The sequence below is a fragment of the Mytilus galloprovincialis genome, chromosome 1 (assembly GCF_965363235.1).
Source record: "Mytilus galloprovincialis chromosome 1, xbMytGall1.hap1.1, whole genome shotgun sequence".
NCBI classification, from domain to species: Eukaryota; Metazoa; Mollusca; class Bivalvia; order Mytilida; family Mytilidae; genus Mytilus; species Mytilus galloprovincialis.
Window position 1 is genome coordinate 86138674 of NC_134838.1, and position 19468 is coordinate 86158141.

The 19468-nt window shown below is 31.4% G+C and overlaps 2 protein-coding genes across 12 annotated transcripts in view; one reads left to right on the plus strand and one right to left on the minus strand.

Annotated features, from left to right (window-relative positions):
- The window catches only part of LOC143042726 (dynein light chain Tctex-type 5-B-like), a 33494-nt gene extending 32065 nt beyond the window's left edge, over positions 1 to 1429 (minus strand). For all 9 annotated transcript variants that reach the window (XM_076215247.1, XM_076215233.1, XM_076215218.1 and 6 more), the window contains exon 1: positions 1345 to 1429. The gene's annotated coding sequence lies outside the window, so the exon portion shown is untranslated. The remainder of the gene's footprint in view (positions 1 to 1344) is intronic.
- A 314-nt stretch (positions 1430 to 1743) lies between these two features.
- The window catches only part of LOC143042803 (guanine nucleotide exchange factor subunit RIC1-like), a 40998-nt gene continuing 23273 nt past the window's right edge, over positions 1744 to 19468 (plus strand). Inside the window, exons 1-13 of one of the 3 annotated variants that reach the window (XM_076215280.1) lie at positions 1744 to 1968; positions 9870 to 9977; positions 10368 to 10456; positions 10992 to 11018; positions 12230 to 12337; positions 12830 to 12972; positions 14110 to 14243; positions 14539 to 14630; positions 15656 to 15744; positions 17102 to 17246; positions 17960 to 18008; positions 18303 to 18449; positions 19142 to 19309. In XM_076215280.1, the coding sequence (XP_076071395.1) occupies positions 1828 to 1968; positions 9870 to 9977; positions 10368 to 10456; positions 10992 to 11018; positions 12230 to 12337; positions 12830 to 12972; positions 14110 to 14243; positions 14539 to 14630; positions 15656 to 15744; positions 17102 to 17246; positions 17960 to 18008; positions 18303 to 18449; positions 19142 to 19309 (1440 nt within the window). In that variant the 5' untranslated portion in view covers positions 1744 to 1827. The remainder of the gene's footprint in view (positions 1969 to 9869; positions 9978 to 10367; positions 10457 to 10991; positions 11019 to 12229; positions 12338 to 12829; positions 12973 to 14109; positions 14244 to 14538; positions 14631 to 15655; positions 15745 to 17101; positions 17247 to 17959; positions 18009 to 18302; positions 18450 to 19141; positions 19310 to 19468) is intronic. The other 2 variants (XM_076215267.1, XM_076215275.1) reach the window with 2 other exon arrangements.

Genomic DNA, 19468 nt, shown 5'->3' on the forward strand with positions numbered 1-19468 from the left:
AAGGCACGAGGAAAGTTTTGGCAGTTTTTACAGGTGGGGTTAATGGTACTATATAAAGTTTGGCATTTAGATGTATTAGTATCGAAGGTGCTCACAGTTGTGGTGAATTGAAGTTGGTCACATAGCTATATATGCAGTTGCTGCTGTGTTTATTGTATGTACAGGCGTTGGAGGTATTAGCTGAGGAAAAAGAAACGATGCGAAAGAGGAACAATGTTATATATGTCATGTATTTATATATTGTTTCAATCGAAGAAAAATGTACAATAAAGTAAAATAAAATTTTGTATCACAAGAGAAAATAAGATGTTACTGCGAGCAACTAATCCTATATCTGTGTTTGTCTTGTTTATAGCCTATTGAATTAAGAGATTAAATACTTTAAATTCGGACGAGCAGGACGAGGGAGAATTTAACACAAATTAGGTATTCACCAGTTGCATAGATTTTGATTTATCTCTTTCTTGTGACCACAAGATTTAAAATTTTTAATTCCTGTTTTAAAGGGGCACTACTTTGTAGCTTTGAAATACCTAAACAATATAAATATAAATTCTGATTTTTTTTTTTGTTCAGTCATTAATGAAGGTGAAATATTGAAATAATAATTAGTTTTTAGCAGCCAGTATGGTTCAATTTTGTCAAAATAAGCTAAGAAATATATGTATGAAATATTCACTTGCAGGCTCGGGATTTCTGGATCAGGACCCTTATCCTACCCCCTCTGAATTTGAGTCAAATCGACGAATGATTTTGACATTTTACAAATTCCATTTACCCTGATTCAAATATTAAACCAAATCCTCAGAAGTTAAAATAAAGTATTCATTATCTAGTAAAGGGTTGGATCAATGCAGGGAGGATCAACTTAGACCTGATAGTGGGTCTCATTGGGGTCTTCGTGTGACGCCAGATTAGCAGAATTTTTTGTATAAATGCGACACATGAAAGGCATAGTATTGGTGTACCTTTCAAACATATTGGGGTTAAAGCAGGGAAACAATGTCTGGCTCAACAAGGGAAATTACATGCGCTATTATTGCAACGAAAAGCTGGATACTGTAATCTGACAAAAAAATAAGCTGGATCTGGGATCAGACCCCTGATAATCTTAGGACCGGGTCGGTTTGGGCCCTTAAGTGACCTCATAGTCTCTGTATAAAATAAACTTGGCCACCAATAACTTTAATTACTAAGAGTAGAGATGGTCCTTGGGTTTCATGAAGCTGTTTTAATCAGTGCCTCGGACAGTGGGATTGCACTGCAGTTTATAAACTTTTAATTTCATATCATTAAAGAGAGGAATAAAACTTTAGTTTTATACCCTGTGTATTAAGTTCTTACCTTAACTATTTTGTATTTTAAAAGAAAATTCGTCTGACATGTGCAAATGTAGTTGCCAGGTGACTATAATGCTTTTTTTGTGAACTTTATGGTAGATACAATCAATCAGTTCCGAGCAGGTGCCCGTTGTAACAGTTTTGATTCGAAATTTGTCAAATCATACTATTAAACATTGCAATTATTTAAAGAAATATTTTACAATATATTTTTCATTTCATATTTCTATATCTTCTTAATTAAAAAAATGGGAAAGCAGTCCTTTATTTTGGATCGGAAACGATTTTGAATGGCCATTCGAATCACATTTTTCGGAAAATACCTTTGTACTATTTATGAAATATGACAGTAAGATAAATTTTCATTGGACATAGGGTTTCCATTTCATCCAATCACTTTTCTTTTATCTTACCGATTTAGAATTATCAAGATGGCATCTCAAAAGTGACGTTGATAACTTAAATGTCAAAATATTGAGAAAACATTATGTATTTTCCAGTAGGCTGGCCAAAATATCTTAAAGAAACACAACATGATTCCCCACCACTGCAGTATATTATTAGTAGCTGCGATAGAATGTTGTTTGCCATTCTGTGCGAAGACACCATCAGTATATGGTACTGTAAGGTAAATACATTTTAAAAATGTGTCAGAAGGTGCAAATCCTAAAACTTCCAACTTTTATTTGTAACCTTGATTTTTGTTAGATAAAATATACAGATACATGGATACTTTCGTGTAAATATCAATAGATACCCACGACCAGTTGGGTGTACTGCAAAAGAGGAATGAAAGATACCAGAGGGAGAGTCAAACTGATAATCATAAGACAAACATACAAATAATAGTACAGAAGACACAACATATAAAACTGAAGACTTAAGACTAAGCAACACAAACCACACCAAAAACTGGGGGTGATCTCAAGTGCTCCGGAAAGCAGATCCTGCTCTTGTCCAAATAATTATGACGTCTGGCAAGGCTATTTTAATTTTTTTCTGGGACGCCTTCCTACAATGTCATAACGCTGAAGCCATTTTTTACGTCTGGAGGTTGAGAGCCAATTTTGAGGGGAACTTTGAGACCTAATTTTGACAAAGTTTTCCTTGTAGTTTTAAAAATTTTACGTAGTTACAAAGTCCTACCTATTTTGTGCTTATTGATGTAAAATATTTCCAGAAATATCCAGAAGAAGTGGTAAAATAAGATACGATTCCATTTGAGTCGGGCAAATATTTATTTGTTTCAAAAAGATTTCCCACAATTATCAATGAAACGTCACTTTCGGTGAACATAAAATATTAAAACCGGTATATTTTGACAGACCCGAATTTCCGGATAATGTTTATCGAACATTCTGGAAATTTGGGTCCATTAAATTTTACCGATTTCAATATTTTATATTCACCGGTGTAATTATTTGGACTAATCCTGCTCCACATGTGGCACCCGTCGTGTTCCTTATTTTATTACAAATCCGGTGAATAGTCTTATTCAGTAGGTCATATTCATGAACAGGGACTGAATTTTCAGCTCTCCCTTGACACCATTTGCAAGTATGGTCTTCAGGAAACGTTGATAGTCCGTCGGAAGGGGACGATAAATTGCAGACCTGTGTTAAGAGAGAGCCATATCTCTTGCATGTTAAAGAGTTAAAGACACCCTTGTAGATTTCGAAAAAGAGCAGGCTAATGCCGCTACAAGGCAGCACTCAAAAGGCAGAAATGAGAAAAGTTTTATTTGGTGTTCTCATTTGTAAATTGTAGCCTGAATTTGCTCTGGTGACTCAAAGCCATTTTCAATAATTTTGGGCCATGGGAGGTCGAAGAATAATGTATATTATCTATATAGAAAACAAGAATCATAGAAATTTCTGACCACAACTGAAGCAGTAAGTGTCTTGTCTATCTCAAAATGGTATAAGATACATTTTCAAGAACATTTAAATAAATATTCACTTTACTACACAAATCTGACATTCTTTTACAGAACTATTTGATTTAAATAGATTATTAATACATAATACGTTTTGGAATGCTGGTCTGACAGTAGTTACTTGGGAACACTTGCATGTCTAGGTTTTTAACCAATCAGCAATGGGGTTTCCCAATCACTGCCACATCATCATCATCACTGTGCTTCTTGTTTACTCATTGTTTTTAGAGATCATACAAACCAATGAGATTCATAGCTAATTTTGAATTAACCAATCAGCACTTAATTAGTAGGGCTTTTGTTTTATGCACACAGGCTCAACTATTCCTGATGCAACGCTTGCTTGCAGCAGCCATTATTATTTTTCTGGGAAAATATTTTCTTCCCACCCTCCAACTCCCTTAAGGACAATTACTTTTATTTGCTGAAAGATCTATACGCATGTATAATTCATATGTTTATTTGTAATGTATTGTTTAATTTAGTAGAGTAGTATTGTTCAAGGAACTCACAGTTATTATGTACTTTTGGTTAGGAGTACCACAGTTTTTCAACTTGATTTTGCTTTCTTTGTAAATATGTTTATTGCTATATTGATATGCAAAGAAAATATTAAACTGTGATTCTTTCTCCCAAACCTGTGTCTGTTTACTTTATTCCTTAATACGTACTATAACCAGCTGGCATTTATTGGTCCCTTAACTGAACTCTGTTGAGTGTAAATCAGGTGCTTTCATCTGCACTAATTCTTCAGCATTCAGTCAGGGCACCAAAGATAAAGCATACTGGTAATTGGTTATTGTTGGTACAATCGACTTTTATACACCATAATAAGGGAGGATCTGGGTGGGACAGTGTTGTGGATTAATCTTGCTACTAATACACCCCTTGTACATTTAAGTTGAATACATTATGTAGGCCCACTGGGCGTTAAGCAACCAACAATCAATCAATCATTATGTAGGCCTCTAGATGTCTTTTATGAATTTTGATATTGTTTAAAATTTGCAATGGTTGTTGTCTTTTGTTTTGAGTCTTTATTCACATAAATTGTACACCAAAAGTCTGTTCTCATGTTTTTGTTGTTGGTCTACTATATATGTTATGATAAACTAATCTTCATACTATGGTATGCAGAAGTTAAATGCCTAAGGGGATTACGTGAGATGAAGTCCTGAGGTTTATCCTGGCTACCTATTATTACTGGCCATTAAAAATCATGACATTGAAAAGATAGATGTAAAATCCTCTTCTTTATAAACTTTATTGCAACAGACTATTCTACTTATACAAGATATATTTTAACATACATGTAGGCCAAACATTTCACATATGTAATACAATCATGTTTAGATGTTACCTCTAGTTTATTCTCAATTCTTTCTTTTCTTCCAACCACTCTATGGCCAAGTAGTTTTAGTAGTTCTACTACTGTAATCACTTGCCAGTTTACACTGAGGTTGTGATTTCTAACTTCACCTCTGTGGGCGCACTTGACTCGAATTTTAATTGACTAGGATTGTCAGTTTTCCTATCAAAGGTAGGTGGTATTCTCTGGGCACTCTTGTTTCCTCCACCAATAAGAACTGGCCACCACGAAGTAGCCCAAATGTGGCTCATAAAAGTGGCATTAAAACACCACCACTCAATCATCAATCCTATTCAGGGTGGGGGGTTCATAAGTGCCATTTTCCCCTTTAATTTCAAGAATAGAAAAGTTATTCAAGTCTTTAAAGTTATTTTTATACGTCTGTCAAAATTTTGACGGGACATATTATGGTATACAAATGTCCGGCGTAAACATGTCGCACAGTAACTTGAGAACGACTCGTCCAAATTTCATGAAACTTAATACTTTTTGGTGAAAATTAGATTAAAACTTTTTGAGTTACGAGACTTTGTAACTAAAACAGGGGGTGTTTTTTTTTCACATGTCGCACTGTATCTCAAAAACGATTTATGATAATTGCTTAAAACTTTACACACTTCTTAGTTATATAAATCTAAAGATCTGTATAATTTTTGGTGATGATTCAAAATTTTATTTTTGAGTTATTGAGTATTTTGTAGAAAAGGGGGATGGGGTTTTTACAAAAACAATTTATGATTATTGCTTAAAATCTACACACTCATTAGTAATATAAATCTAAGGATCTGTATACTTTTTGGTTTTGATTCATAATTCTATTTTAGAAAAATTGAGTTTTTGGTTTAAAAAAAAGGGGGGGGGCTTTCACATGTCACGCTGTATCTCAGAAACAATTTATGATTATTGCTTAAAACTTCACACACTTCTTAGTTTTATTTATCTTAAGATCTGTGTACTTTTTTGTGATGATTCAAAATTTTATTTCAGAAATATTGTTTTTTTTTGTTAAAAAAGGTGGGTTTTCACATGTCACGCTGTATCTCAGAAACTATTTATGATTATTGCACACAAGACAACAGGCGTATCATGCACTCATGGCGCAGCTGTTTATTATTGATAAATATACCAGTTAATATAAACTGGACAAAAAAGTGCAAAATGGTCAAATTCACAATTTTATGTCAGTTACTATGTATCATAAATATGACGACATTGACACATGACCGTAAGTAGTAATTTAACATGTAATTTTTTGTCGAGCCTGCAACTTTTGTTGCAGAAAGCTCGACATAGGGCTAGTGATCAGGTGGCGGCGGCGGCTACGGCGGCGGTGTTAGCTCACTTCTTAAAAGCTTTATATTTTAGAAGGTGGAAGACCTGGATGCTTCATGTTACAAAGTTTCCATCAGTCACATGTCCAATGTCCTTGACCACATTTTCATGGTTCAGTGACCACTAGAAAAAAAAGTTCAAATTTTTTGTAATGTTGAATTCTGTCTTATTATAAGTAATAGGATAACTATATTTGATATGTGCGTACCTTGCAAGGTCCTCATGTCTGTCAGACAGTTTTCACTGGACCTCAACCTCATTTCATGGATCAGTGAACAAGGTTAAGTTTTGGTGGTCAAGTCCATATCTCAGATACTATAAGCAATAGGGCTAGTATATTCATTGTATGGAAGGACTGTAAGGTGTACATGTCCAACTGGCAGGTGTCATCTGACCTTGACCTCATATTCATGGTTCAGTGGTTTTAGTTAAATTTTTGTGTTTTGGTCTGTTTTTCTCATACTATATGCAATAGGTCTACTATATTTGTTGTTTGGAATGATTGTAAGGTGTACATGTCTAGCGGGCAGATGTCATGTGACCTTGACCTCATCTTCATGGTTCAGTGGTCAAAGTTAAGTTTTTGAGTTTTGGTCTTTTTATCTAATACTATATGCCATAGGTCAACTATATTTGGTGTATGGAAATATTTTATGATCCTTATGTCAGTCGCGCAGGTTTTATTTGACCGTGACCTCATTTTCACGGTTCATTGCACAGTGTTTAGTTTTTGTGTTTTGGTCTATTTTTCTTAAACTTTAAGTAATGGGTCAACTATATATGTTTTATAGAAGCATTGTTAGCTGTACATGTCTGCCTGGCATGGTTTATCTGACCTTGACCTAATTTTCAAGGTTCATTGGTCTTTGTTTAGTTATCTTGGTTAATGTTAAGTTTATGTGACAGTTGTAATAAAGCTTAGCTTTATACTTTGGACTATCAACATAATATCAATGATTAGTATAGAAGGCGAGACATTTCAGTGTGTGCACTCTTGTTTAACAAAATATGTAAAATCCAAGGCCTTATATATGTTAAAACATGAACATTTTGGTAAAATACATCTTGTTGCAACATTTTTAATATGTTTTTTAGAGTTAGGCCTTGGTCTATGTATATGTAATGTTGTGTAGATTTTATCTTAAAAATGATTTTAAGATCTCAAAAGGAGGATTTTGACAGTTTTTACAGTTTTGCACTTTTTTTTACCTCTATGTTGATATTATATATATATATGTTATAGTAATTCAAAGCACTGCAATTTTGGAATTTTTTGCATGTGAAAAATTGCAATAGGAGGTGGTTTGCCCAAATAAAAAATCATATTTTAAATTTCAATTACTTTGAAAAAGAAATATAACTTTCTTTTCATTAGCTTCCTTCATGTTGTACGCAGCATTTCCTTAAATCACAATTATCAATCTTGTATTTGTGTCCATGGTTCAAGAATTCTATAATAAGTGCATGCAAAAATTCATTGGTCAATGTTAAGTTTTTTGTGTTTTAGTCCATTTTACAGATACTTTAAGCAATGTGTCAAATATATTGGTGTATGGGATGAATGTTAGAGGTCAGGTCTGACTGGCAGGGTTCATCTGACAGACCTTTTTCTGGTTCATTTGTCATATAAGGTAATTCTTGTCGTATATTGCTCCTGTTTAAGACTTTCAACATATAAGTACAATCATGATCAGAAAAGCAGGTGAGACATTTTAGTGTGTTTTGTTTATATTTTTGGGGAGCTATATATTTTAGTAATACACCATTTTCTTTTTTTAAAAGTTATAACAATGGTCTTTCTCTAATTTAAGACCAGTGGCCATGTCTGTCCACTCAAAATATGAGAAATAGGTCACATGCCCATTAAGGGGACATATAGGTGGTACAATTGTCTCTTATAGAATTGTGTTCTTTCATACATGTACAAGCAGAAAATTAGATAACAAGCAAGGACAGATAACCCATTATTTTATAAGTTCATGTGTATGGTTTATTTGCTGATAAATGTATAAATATAAATAATGCAATCAGAAAAAATCTAAGCAAAAATATTGATATTATTATAATAAGAAATCATATTTATATATTTATAATATATATATGATTGAATTATTCTCAAAATTTGATCTGTTGACCTTTGTGGGATACTTATTTGGGTTAACTTTGTTATGTTTAGATAGGAATATTTTTATTTTGATATTTTGTTATGATATTTTTTTTTTGCTTTAGTTTTGTATAGTGCTATCTTCATTTCATATAAACCTACTATAGACATATGTTTAGCAGTATTTATTGCCACATTAAACCCTTTGTAGATGATTGATGTCTTTACATAGGGTTTTGACAGATGGAGTTACATTTGTCATACTTCATTGTACAATACATTTGTTTTAATGTAAAAAATGGATATAAACCTGTACTTTTGAAACATATAAATGTTTTAAATTTGAAACCACATTTTGAGGTTGAAAGTGAGAAGAAGATATTGGTTTTGGAAATAAACATACTGGTACAACTACTATGTTTTATGTGCTTATTGTTACTTCCTAAAAATATGTTTAAAAATAATGATATTGACACTAAATTGGTGTTCTGTTTAATGGGGGACAAATGGGTTCAACCTAATTTTAAGGATTTAATTACCTGGTACTGAACAAATGTTTAATGTACTCAGACAAGAAAGTGTTCAAAATACAATGCTCAACAAAACACTTAGAGGACTTAACTTTCATTGACTTGAATTTATGAGTTTAGGAAATTGAATTCATTGGTCTTTTTGGTTTGAAGTTACCATCTGACCAAAAGTTACTGGTACTGTCCAGTATAGATTAACAATACCTTCTTGGTAAAAGAAGACTTTCAAGAATTCTTATTTACATGGAATGAAATGATATTTGAACTCTCACTTTTTATAACTTATATCATGTATCTTCTATAGAAAGTTTTCCTGACTTATGAAATGCAATGCAATTTTCTGTCAGATTTCATGTTTCCTTCATGGTTGCTGATATTATGCACCTTTAAAGGAAACAGCAATTATCTGCAAATAACATGAATCCGTCATTAATGCTTTAAAATATGGTATTCAATATTCAAATTATTTCAAGATTTAAATTAAATATGTCACTATACATGCATAATATCTCATGTTTATGCATTAGAAAAGTTATATAACAGTATCAAACACTTTACATATTATTATAAAAATAAGTTTGATACTTATATAAAGGTGATCCTAACTTCCTATGTGCAATGTAGTACCAGTGCAAACTTGTAACTCCTGTTGACAAGATTGTTGTTGAAAATTGAATTTGGATTCTTTTTAAAATTATGAATATTGTTAGAATCATGAAATTGTGTTTTTCTGCTGTTTAAAAAATGAAATATCTATAGGTCAACATTGACCATAGTCATAAATTTGACTAAATTTGATCTCAGTCATTAGATCTATAGGTTTTGTCACCATATCAAACAGTTGAATTAAAGTATACTTCAATCCCTAATGATGGTAAATGGTAAATCAAATTACAAAAATCTAAATTAAATTCTCATTGTTGAAGGGGTAACAAAGACCTGTTATGGTACCGTACTAACAACAGCAGTATTTGGCCAATTATCTCATTGGCAATCATACCAAATCCAAATAGAAAAGCTGTAATGAGACTTATATGATTGAACATATTAACATGATTAAAGGGGACTAGTTTGTTTCACATAAATGGTTTGAAAATGAAAATTTTGCAGAAATAGTTGAAATCTATTTAACATTTGTTTTAACAAAATATTTTGAGAGGAAAATGGTGGAATGTTGCTGACTGGACATAAAGTAACAAATCAAGAGTATAATAGATTTTTTTTGTAATGTTACTTACAGATGTATTTTACATTTCAGCCACCAGTTCAGATAGTAAATTACACACAATCACAGAGAGATTTAGACAAATTTGGGGCATACACATTAGCAGAATGGAAGCCAGATTCTTCTATGATAGCTGTTATGGTAAGCATCCAGTATCTTACTGGATTGTAGTATCTGAATAAAGTTAAATATGAAATAACAGAATGCAATATCTAATTAAAGTTAGGCTGAAATGTAGTATCTCAATAAAGTTAAACAGGAATGCAGTAGCTAAGTAAAGTTTACTTTGGTTGAAAATTAATAATTATGATAGATAAATGAATTTTCCCATCCTGGTGACAAACTTTTTATTGATGCCTGTTTAATAGAGTAAGGCTTTCAAATTGTATTTGTTTCAAATGCTCATTAGGATTTTAAGAAAATTATTGGTATTGTGATGTATGATATGGATTATGCCTCATAGATATGTATTTTTGCTCTCTCTTTGCAGATTATGCCTCATAGAAATGTATTTTTGCTCTCTCTTTGCAGACAAGTAAACATCATGTGATATTTTTCAAAGTAGATTTAGATATATCTGTACCAAATCATCACTGTCTATATGTACAGCAGGAAGGAAAGTAAGTTTACAGATTCACAGCAAAAAATTGGAACTGAATTGTTTGTTTATTTGCCAGTAAAATTCTTTTGGTGATATTTGAATCACTTGGCCTTCATACCATTAGTTAGTATCTATAGTGCAGAATAGAGTTGCTGCAGTGCACTTTGTCTATTTATATTATGCACTGACATTAGCTTGTCATGTTTCACACTAAAAGTTAATGGTGTGCATCTTAAAACGACCTGGCTGCTATAAAAATTAGATCATAAGAGTTTACATATATATGGTTAATTAACTTTGCTAAGATTTAAGTTTTTGAGGAAGTTTGTGATAGAAATCATGTAATTCAATGTAAAATATATCTACAAAACTTATCCTCCTTAGAAAAAGGTTACATTGCTAGTCAATAAATAGTTATCAACTTTCTGTTATACTTTGTTGAAAAGATTTTATTTACTAATCATCATTTTTAACGTTAGACAAAGAAAATTATATATCATTTATTCTTGGAGAAAATCTTTCATCTGTATCCTAATTTCAATTCTTAATTTTAGGCTGAGGAAAAACAAAATTAGAATCAGGTAAAATTTGGTGCACTGATATAAGAAATGTACAGTGTGATAATGTTGTTAAAATGCTTTGCTAGACAATTATTTCTATAGATTCATTGTAGTAATTGCTGTTTTGATCAAGTATAGGTACAAACACTACTGGTAAAATCAATAGCCACCTGTTTGTTTCAAAGGATCATCATGATCATTACATGTATAATTTTGCAAATCATGTCATCTAATTGATTTCATTAAAAGAGGATTATGACTTACCTACTGTACAAAAAAATGCTGTAGTTAATACTTGGTTATCTCTTCCTTTGAAGCATAATTTATACAAAGGCTGTACATGCATGCATGAGAAATAAAGAAAATTAAATCTGTTTGTTTTAAACAAAATATCTTAAGACACTATTCAGCTTCTTTTGTTTAGTCTTGCCTGCTTTGACTGTAAATTCAGAACTTTTATGCTATAAAATATCCATGAAAATAAACTTCACCCATTGATGATAGGAAAGCAATCAAAAGTTCATAAACTTGTTTTTGTATTTGATTTAAGTAATTAATTGGGTAATGTATTTTTTTTTAACCCTTTCCTCCATTGAAATTTTTTTTTTGCTTACTTGATTCGCATAGGATTTTTTTAATAAAATGCTGAACATATGATTTAAAGTATTAAAGGCATTGCGAAAAACAACTATTTCATCAAATAAATTTAAGTCGGATATTCCTATGATATTCCTTTTCATATTGGATACAAATTTTATTAAGTCAACTGCAGACACTTTGTAGTTAAAGTGTTTCAACTGAGGTGCTACACAGGCGTCAAAAGGCGTCATTATAGAGTAAAGGGGGTGGCGTCAAAAAGCGTCATTATGGAGGAAAGGGTTAATAAAGTAATGTATTTTTATAAATTTTGTCTTTTAAAGTATTTATAATTTTGTGAAAACATGTTTATTTGAGAGAGAAAAAAGGCAGTTAAATTATCAGATTTAAGATAAAATATGTTTTAAAACCACCAAACAACATGTCTACATTTTTCACTAGCTTTAATCACACTTAACCTTACCTGACAATAATGACCATCACCAATTCATGATTCTGAGTTCTGCTTACTGGTATTCTTATTATTGAAAATATATGCTATAATATAACAATGCATCATAAATAATTTTCTCAGATTAACTTCATAGTGAAATTTATGTATATAAAAATACCATTGAGATGTTTTATATTTTCAGACTTTATAATACAAAGAAAGATTTAAATGGTATACCTGATAGTGACAGTGTTCCAGCAATAAAAATTGGACCATGTTCTCAGCTCGATTTAGAGGCCGATATAACTTGGTAAGGGACTTAAGGGTACTGTTACTTACAGTATATACATATGGTGTTGATGGACCATGTGATCAGCTCAATTTTGGGGCCAGAATTTCTTGGTAAAAGAGAAGCATCAATGTTAATTTGCTCCCAAAAATTACTGATGTTAATAATAATAATAGGGAAGTTGTTTCCTCAACCAAAGTTATAATGCCACTAACACCCAAAAGACAAAAATCTGAACTGATCATGTTACTACAAAGATTCATTGATTACAATGTCTTACAATGATATCCTTAACTTTCCAGGCAGTTGCAAAAAAGAATTTTATAATGGAAAATATGTTGAAATTTCGCAGAATTACAAAAAGTTGCTTTTCATTTTTCTATGCTGCAAATTTGGGCACATAAGCAAGATGGAATAATTAAATGCAATATTGTGTAAAGGAGGTTACCATTTAAAACTTTAAAGAACCATGTTTTAGATAGTAGTTTATGAGTTGATTAACATATTTTATAGTTGTTTGTGTGTTCGAGAAGATCTAGTCATTGCTACATCAGATGGGCATTTAAATAGAATCAAATGGAATGGCACTAAGAGTGAAAAGAATTCATTGTTCATCAGAGATTTTCCTGTCTCTATAGATTTCCAAAACACAAAAGGTAAGGGAGCGAGCAGTAAATGATAAAACTAATGTTACAAATAATGGTAAAACATTATCATAGACAAAGATGCTTAATGGATATTTTTCAAAACATTTTGAAATAGTAATATATAATATTACATTGTGTACTTAAGTGGTGAGGAAAAGAACAAAAATATAGTTTCATTTTATTGTCGAGCCTGCAACTTTTGTTGCAGAAAGCTCGACATAGGGATAGTGATCCGGCGGCGGTGGCGGCGTTAGCTAACTTCTTAAAAGCTTTATATTTTAGAAGGTAGAAGACCTGGATGCTTCATACTTTGTATATAGATGCCTCATGTTATGAACTTTCCGTCAGTCACATGTCCAATGTCCTTGACCTCATTTTCATGGTTCAGTGACTACTTTAAAAAAAGTTAAGTTTTTTTGTAATGTTAAATTCTCTTTTATTATAAGTAATTGGATAACTATATTTGGTATGTGCGTACCTTGCAAGGTCCTCATGCTTGTCAGACAATTTTCACTTGACCTTGACCTCATTTCATGGATCAGTGAACAAGGTTAAGTTTTGGTGGTCAAGTCCATATCTCAGATACTATAAGCAATAGGTCTAGTATATTCGGTGTATGGAAGGACTGTAAGGTGTACATGTCCAACTGGCAGGTGTCATCTGACCTTGACCTCATTTTCATGGTTCAGTGGTTATAGTTAAGTTTTTGTGTTTTGGTCTGTTTTTATTATACTTTATGCATTAGGTCAACTTTATTTGGTGTATGGAAATATTTTATGATCTATATGTCTGTTACGCAGGTTTTATTTGACCTTGACCTCCTTTTCATGGTCCATTGCTAAGTGTTAAGTGTTTGTGTTTTGGTCTGTTTTTCTTAATTTATAAGCAATAAGTCAACTGTATTTGTTGTATTGAAGAATTGTTAGCTGTACATGTCAGCCTGGCATGGTTCATCTGACCTTGACCTCATTTTCATGGTTCATTGATCAATGTTTCGTTTTCTTGGTTAAATGTTGAGTTTATGTGACAGTTGTAATAAAGCTTTATATTTAGGTCTATCAACATAATATCAATGATTAGTAAAGAAGGCGAGCCATTTTAGCGTGTGCACTCTTGTGTTATTAAATCATTGACATATTGTTTTAGCTGCCAAACTAACAGAATCAGATGGTTATGTTGTACATATGGAATATAGCCCTATCATTGGAGGTTATGTAATGGTTCTTTCCTCTGGAAGGGCCATGTTTGTTATACCACCCTCTACCAAAGCAGATAATGGGGTAAGTGTTATGTTTATTTTGTTATTAAAAAAAATTATTTAATTTTCACTATTTAGTGATTTAATTTTTAACCCTCATTGGATTCTCCAGGTAAATTTTTTCTACAGATTACTTTCTGCACTCTTACTTAAGATCGACAACACACAGACTGAGTTCAAATTTGGTTTGTTAGTCATTTACCATTCTATATTTATGTCCTTTTTTTACTTGGAAAATTGAGCGGGGACGTTTGTGTCCTTAGACACAATTTTCTTCATATATGAAAACTAAATATGTATCAATTATGTTTTGATAGGTTGCTCAAGGTGTATGGGTAAAGGATCTTAAAGATACAGTTTGTCTGGCTGTTAACCATAGATACAGACTTATGGCATTTGGTTGTAAAAGGTAATATATAGACAGATGATATTTGATTGTGAAGGGTTACAATAAATGTATAAACAGAAAGCAGACTTTATGTAAAAGATGAACAATTGGAATTGTCGTTGACCATACATGTATGTACCAAAAAGCTGCAACTCTTGACTATGTTTAATATTTCAAAGATTAAGTTCCATGCTTTGTTGTGAGAAATTATGTGATTTGACATCTTGTTTGCCTATACTGTAATGAATAAAAAATCATAAAAAAACTTGTATAATAAAGAAAACAGTAATTCATTGTTTTCAATGATTGAAAAAAGAAATGGCAGCCATGTAGTTTAGAGGAATAATAAACAACTGAAGAAGGCCAATGGCCGAAACGTCTTGAACAATTGGTTTATTTATACAATTATAAAAGGTATGTTCCCTATTGGAATTTTGAAAACAAGGATCATTGTTTTGTGTAAAAGTTATGTTACACAACATTTTTTTGTAATAGCTGAATAATGCCATGAGATTGATCACATCATTATTTTAATACATAAATCATTCAGAAATACAATTGTCATCTTAATAAGTGGAAATAGGTATAAATTTACAGGATCAAGAATGATAAAAAAAAAAACAGATTCAAATTTTAACACATTTTTTGTCCCTTCCAGCGCGGCAGTAGGCACATACATTCAAAAATTAGTTTCAGTTCTCTTACTTTAGTTTGCTGTAATTAAATGTTATGACACTATTACACACTGCTTATTACCACAGATCAAGTTGGAATTAAGGTGATGTCACTTTAACCGTTCTAGAGTTATGCTCCTTTACAAATGAAAACATTGCTTAATTTTCATTTTTTTTCTCCAACTTCAGTTTGCCTCAACCAAATGTTATGAAACTTTTACTGTTCTTGAGTTATGTCCCTATGCAACTCTATATGCCACTGCAGGTATCATCTGTGTCCCATGGACACATTCTCTATTTATTTAAAAATACATTACATGCTATGTTCTTTATCTTTTTTATGCTGAAATGTTTTACTTATAAAATTTACAGTGGTGCTGGAGTTGTTTATGTGATAAATGAAGTCGAGGGTACTTTGGAAGTGTCATACAAGTTATCTGTGTCAAGTAAAGATTATCCTGGTAAGTTTGAGTTGTAGATGTGATAAATGAGGTCGAGTGTACTTTAGAAGTGTCATACAAGTTATCAGTGTCAAGTAAAGATTATCCTGGTAAATTTGAGTTGTTTATGTGATAAATGAGGTCAAGGGTACTTTAGAAGTGTCATACAAGTTATCTGTGTCAAGTAAAGACTATCCTGGTAAGTTTGAGTTGTTTATATGATAAATGAGGTCGAGAGTACTTTATAAGTGTCATACAAGTTATCTGTGTCAAGTAAAGACTATCCTGGTAAGTTTGAGTTGTTTATGTGATAGATGAGGTCAAGGGTACATTAGAAGTGTCATATTATTTAGCTGTGTCAAGTTACAACTATCCTGATCGTTTGAGTTGTACATGTGATAAATGAGGTCAAGGGTATTTTAATAGTGTCATACTATTATTTTATCTGTTTCTAGTAAAGACTAATGTAAACCAATTATTTTGAGTTGTTTTGTTTGTTCGTTTTATTTTAAGGTTTGATGTCGTACAGAATTTACTATTTTAAAGTTTAGATATCAATATATTTTTTGTGACATGTTTTTTTAAAAACTACCATATATTGATTGCCAAGCAGATGTCAAAATTTTTTTTTCTTTCAACTTTACAAATTGAGTGTACAATAACAGATTAATGTAGCACAGCTGTTTACTGCAGATTATTAGTTAAATGCAACCATTACTGAAGTAATTGAAAGGGTTTTATTGGTTGAATTATTGTAGTTTTAAATGTGTATCAGATCTAACTTATATGGCCATTGAAACTTTTACCATCAATTATAGTTATCATAATGTTATTTACATCTTACATTGACACCCTTTCTATTGAATTTATTCAGTCAATCATTTAAATACATTATTGAATAATTTCTGAAAATATGAATTGAAGAAAAATAAATGTTTTAATCAATATGTTTGATTGCTTAATTTCACATTTCTCTCTATAACTACAAGACAAAATGAATACCTTACTGAAATGAAATAGAAATACATTAAAGAGTAAAAATGCCTCTTGATTGGTGTATATCATATGTCCACTGCAGCACAAAAACAAAAGGAACATATTTTTAGAACCATTTTATATTCAGAATCAGATTATCTTTTCCTCACCATTGAAACAAATTTCATATGAATCTGCATAGAAGTGACCAGAAGAACCTGTCGAATACTCCTTAATTGTTTTATCAATTATTGGTTTAATAAATGTTAATTAATACATGAATGTTTTGGGTTCAGAAAAAAAATAGTTACTTTTGAGCTTTTCTGTTAGCTTTCTATATTTACTTCAACATTTAAGTCATAGTTTTGATATATTTATTTTATGTTGTTGATTTTTATTTTAGATGCAGCTCAAACAGCTGGTTCTGTTCATTGTATGAAATGGACACCAGATGGCACTGCTTTAGCTTTATGTTGGCAGAATGGTGGTTATTCCCTATGGAGTGTATTTGGTTCATTATTAGTGTGTTCTTTAGCTGGTGAATATAGGTGTGTGTTATGACATAATTTGAAATAAACTGAATATATCTTCTTCAACTTTGGTTGATGAATTAAATCTACTCTCAATTCCTGGAAGGTGTTTGGTTAACCAAACTGCATTTGAAGGGTACTGTTAAAGGATACTTTTATCAATCAAAAATTGGCTGTTGTGATAATTATTTATTATTTCCCTCCACACAGGATGGCTTGTACAATACATGTTGCTATAGAGACATAATTGGCAACTTTTTTTAAACAATGGATGAACATTCTTGTAAGATTTGTCAGCTCTGTTCATTTTGTATAACATTAAGAAAAAGTAAGACATAAAATCATTTACTGTTCATGAAAAATTGAATTAAAAATGATATTGAAGATTTACATAACTCAATCAAACTTCACTTGTCCCAATTTTATGATTGTTAGTGAAATAATAGTTCCGATGTTGTCAAATTGTGCTGACAACTACCAATTTATCTTCAAATGTTGCCACAAAGTGATTGATGTTTTAAAATGTTGACAATTGACCATTTTTGCTGCATTACCAAAGTTTCTAAACTTATGTTCTTTGTAGAAAGCACATTTTTCCTTTTTTCTGTTGGAAAAGAGAAAATACCTTTATTTAAATGTTGGTTAAAGAGATACTATAACTAAATAACATTTTTGAATAACAAGTGACATCTTTTGTAATTTATTTTATATAAGTATGTGTTTATTTACAGTTTTCCCTATGACAGTGTGCATTTATTTCCACCACCAGTCAAAGCTATGGTAAGTTTTAAGTCGCATACAATTCCTGTTGACTTACATTTAGAATATTTTTCAATTTTAAACTCTAAAATGGAGAAACAATAACCTAAATTTTTTTGGTAAGTCGCTGTTCCCGTCTTGGTTATAAGTAGCTGTCTTTCTTCAGAATTGAAAGATCAGTTTGTCTTTTTATCCAAATTTCAACCTTATTACTTTTAACTAAATATATTTGATTTTTTTCTTTCTAATGATGTAATTTAACCAAATTTTTTTTAACTACCATTTATAAGTAAATGTATATTTGTTATTTTACAGGAGTGGGGTTTAGAGGGTTATCAGTTGTGGATGGTTTGTGGTGACCAGAAAGAGGCTCATCAGACTGATTACAATGATAATACACAGTGTTCACATGCCATGCAGCTTCACTTTGTCAAAAGTGCTCTAACTGTCAATCCTTGCTCAGTAAGTTACAATTAGTGAGGCTTGAAAAAGCATATAATAATACTATAAACTAAGGGATACATTTCATTGCCATGCCAATATTTAAGGATACTACATGTTTAGAAAATATTATATCTTCCTTCAACTGGAAAATTTCTGTTATAATAACAATGAATAAAAAAAAAATTATTTTATTGAATTGTCAACATATCATAAGAACTCTCCTCTAGACTTGATACCAGACCTCTGAAATTAATGCAGTTATGTGAAATATTTCTGGACACTCAGTGATAAAACAATCATAAGAGTAATGGTGCAGTTTTAGTGCATATTTTGAATTAATATATACACAATTCCTAAACTTAAACATTACTGCCATCTGTCCCTCTGTTGTCACATCTTTCTCAGGAACAACATTACAAGGATTTCAGAGTTTCTATGAGTCAGCTTTACTGTATGATGTTTTTTTCAGATTCATCACTCAATAACTTCCTGTTTACCTTATACTGTTATAGCGGGCAGGGGTATCATTAGTGAGCAGTAGATCAGAGATTCAATTGTTTTTACTTACAATATATATTTGTAACAAAATAAAGCCATGTCATGGTTGTTTAAACTGCTGTTTAATACATCTTTTGTTTATATGATATTGGAATATTACTGGATATGTTTTGAAAAATTGTATTTTAATTATTTTAATTTTATATTTGCAGGCAAACCATGAACATGTGTTTTTACAAGGAGAAGATAAGATTTATTTAAATATGGGAGATAGCTCTCAGAAGCCTAGTCATTTAGAATCTCATGTGTCAGTGGGCAACAAACTCTGGCAGATGATTCCTATATCACACAGCTATCTTGCCTCAAATTGGCCTATTAGGGTACGTTGTGGTTTATAAGTTAGATGAAAAGATAATGCACATATATGTCAAAAGTTTGTTTGAAAAGTAAATGTATTCAGGTTTTAACAATAAAACTTGTGTTCTATGTAATGTTAGAGCAAGCTGAGGGAATTTAATCTATTTTTGGCTTAGTTGAGT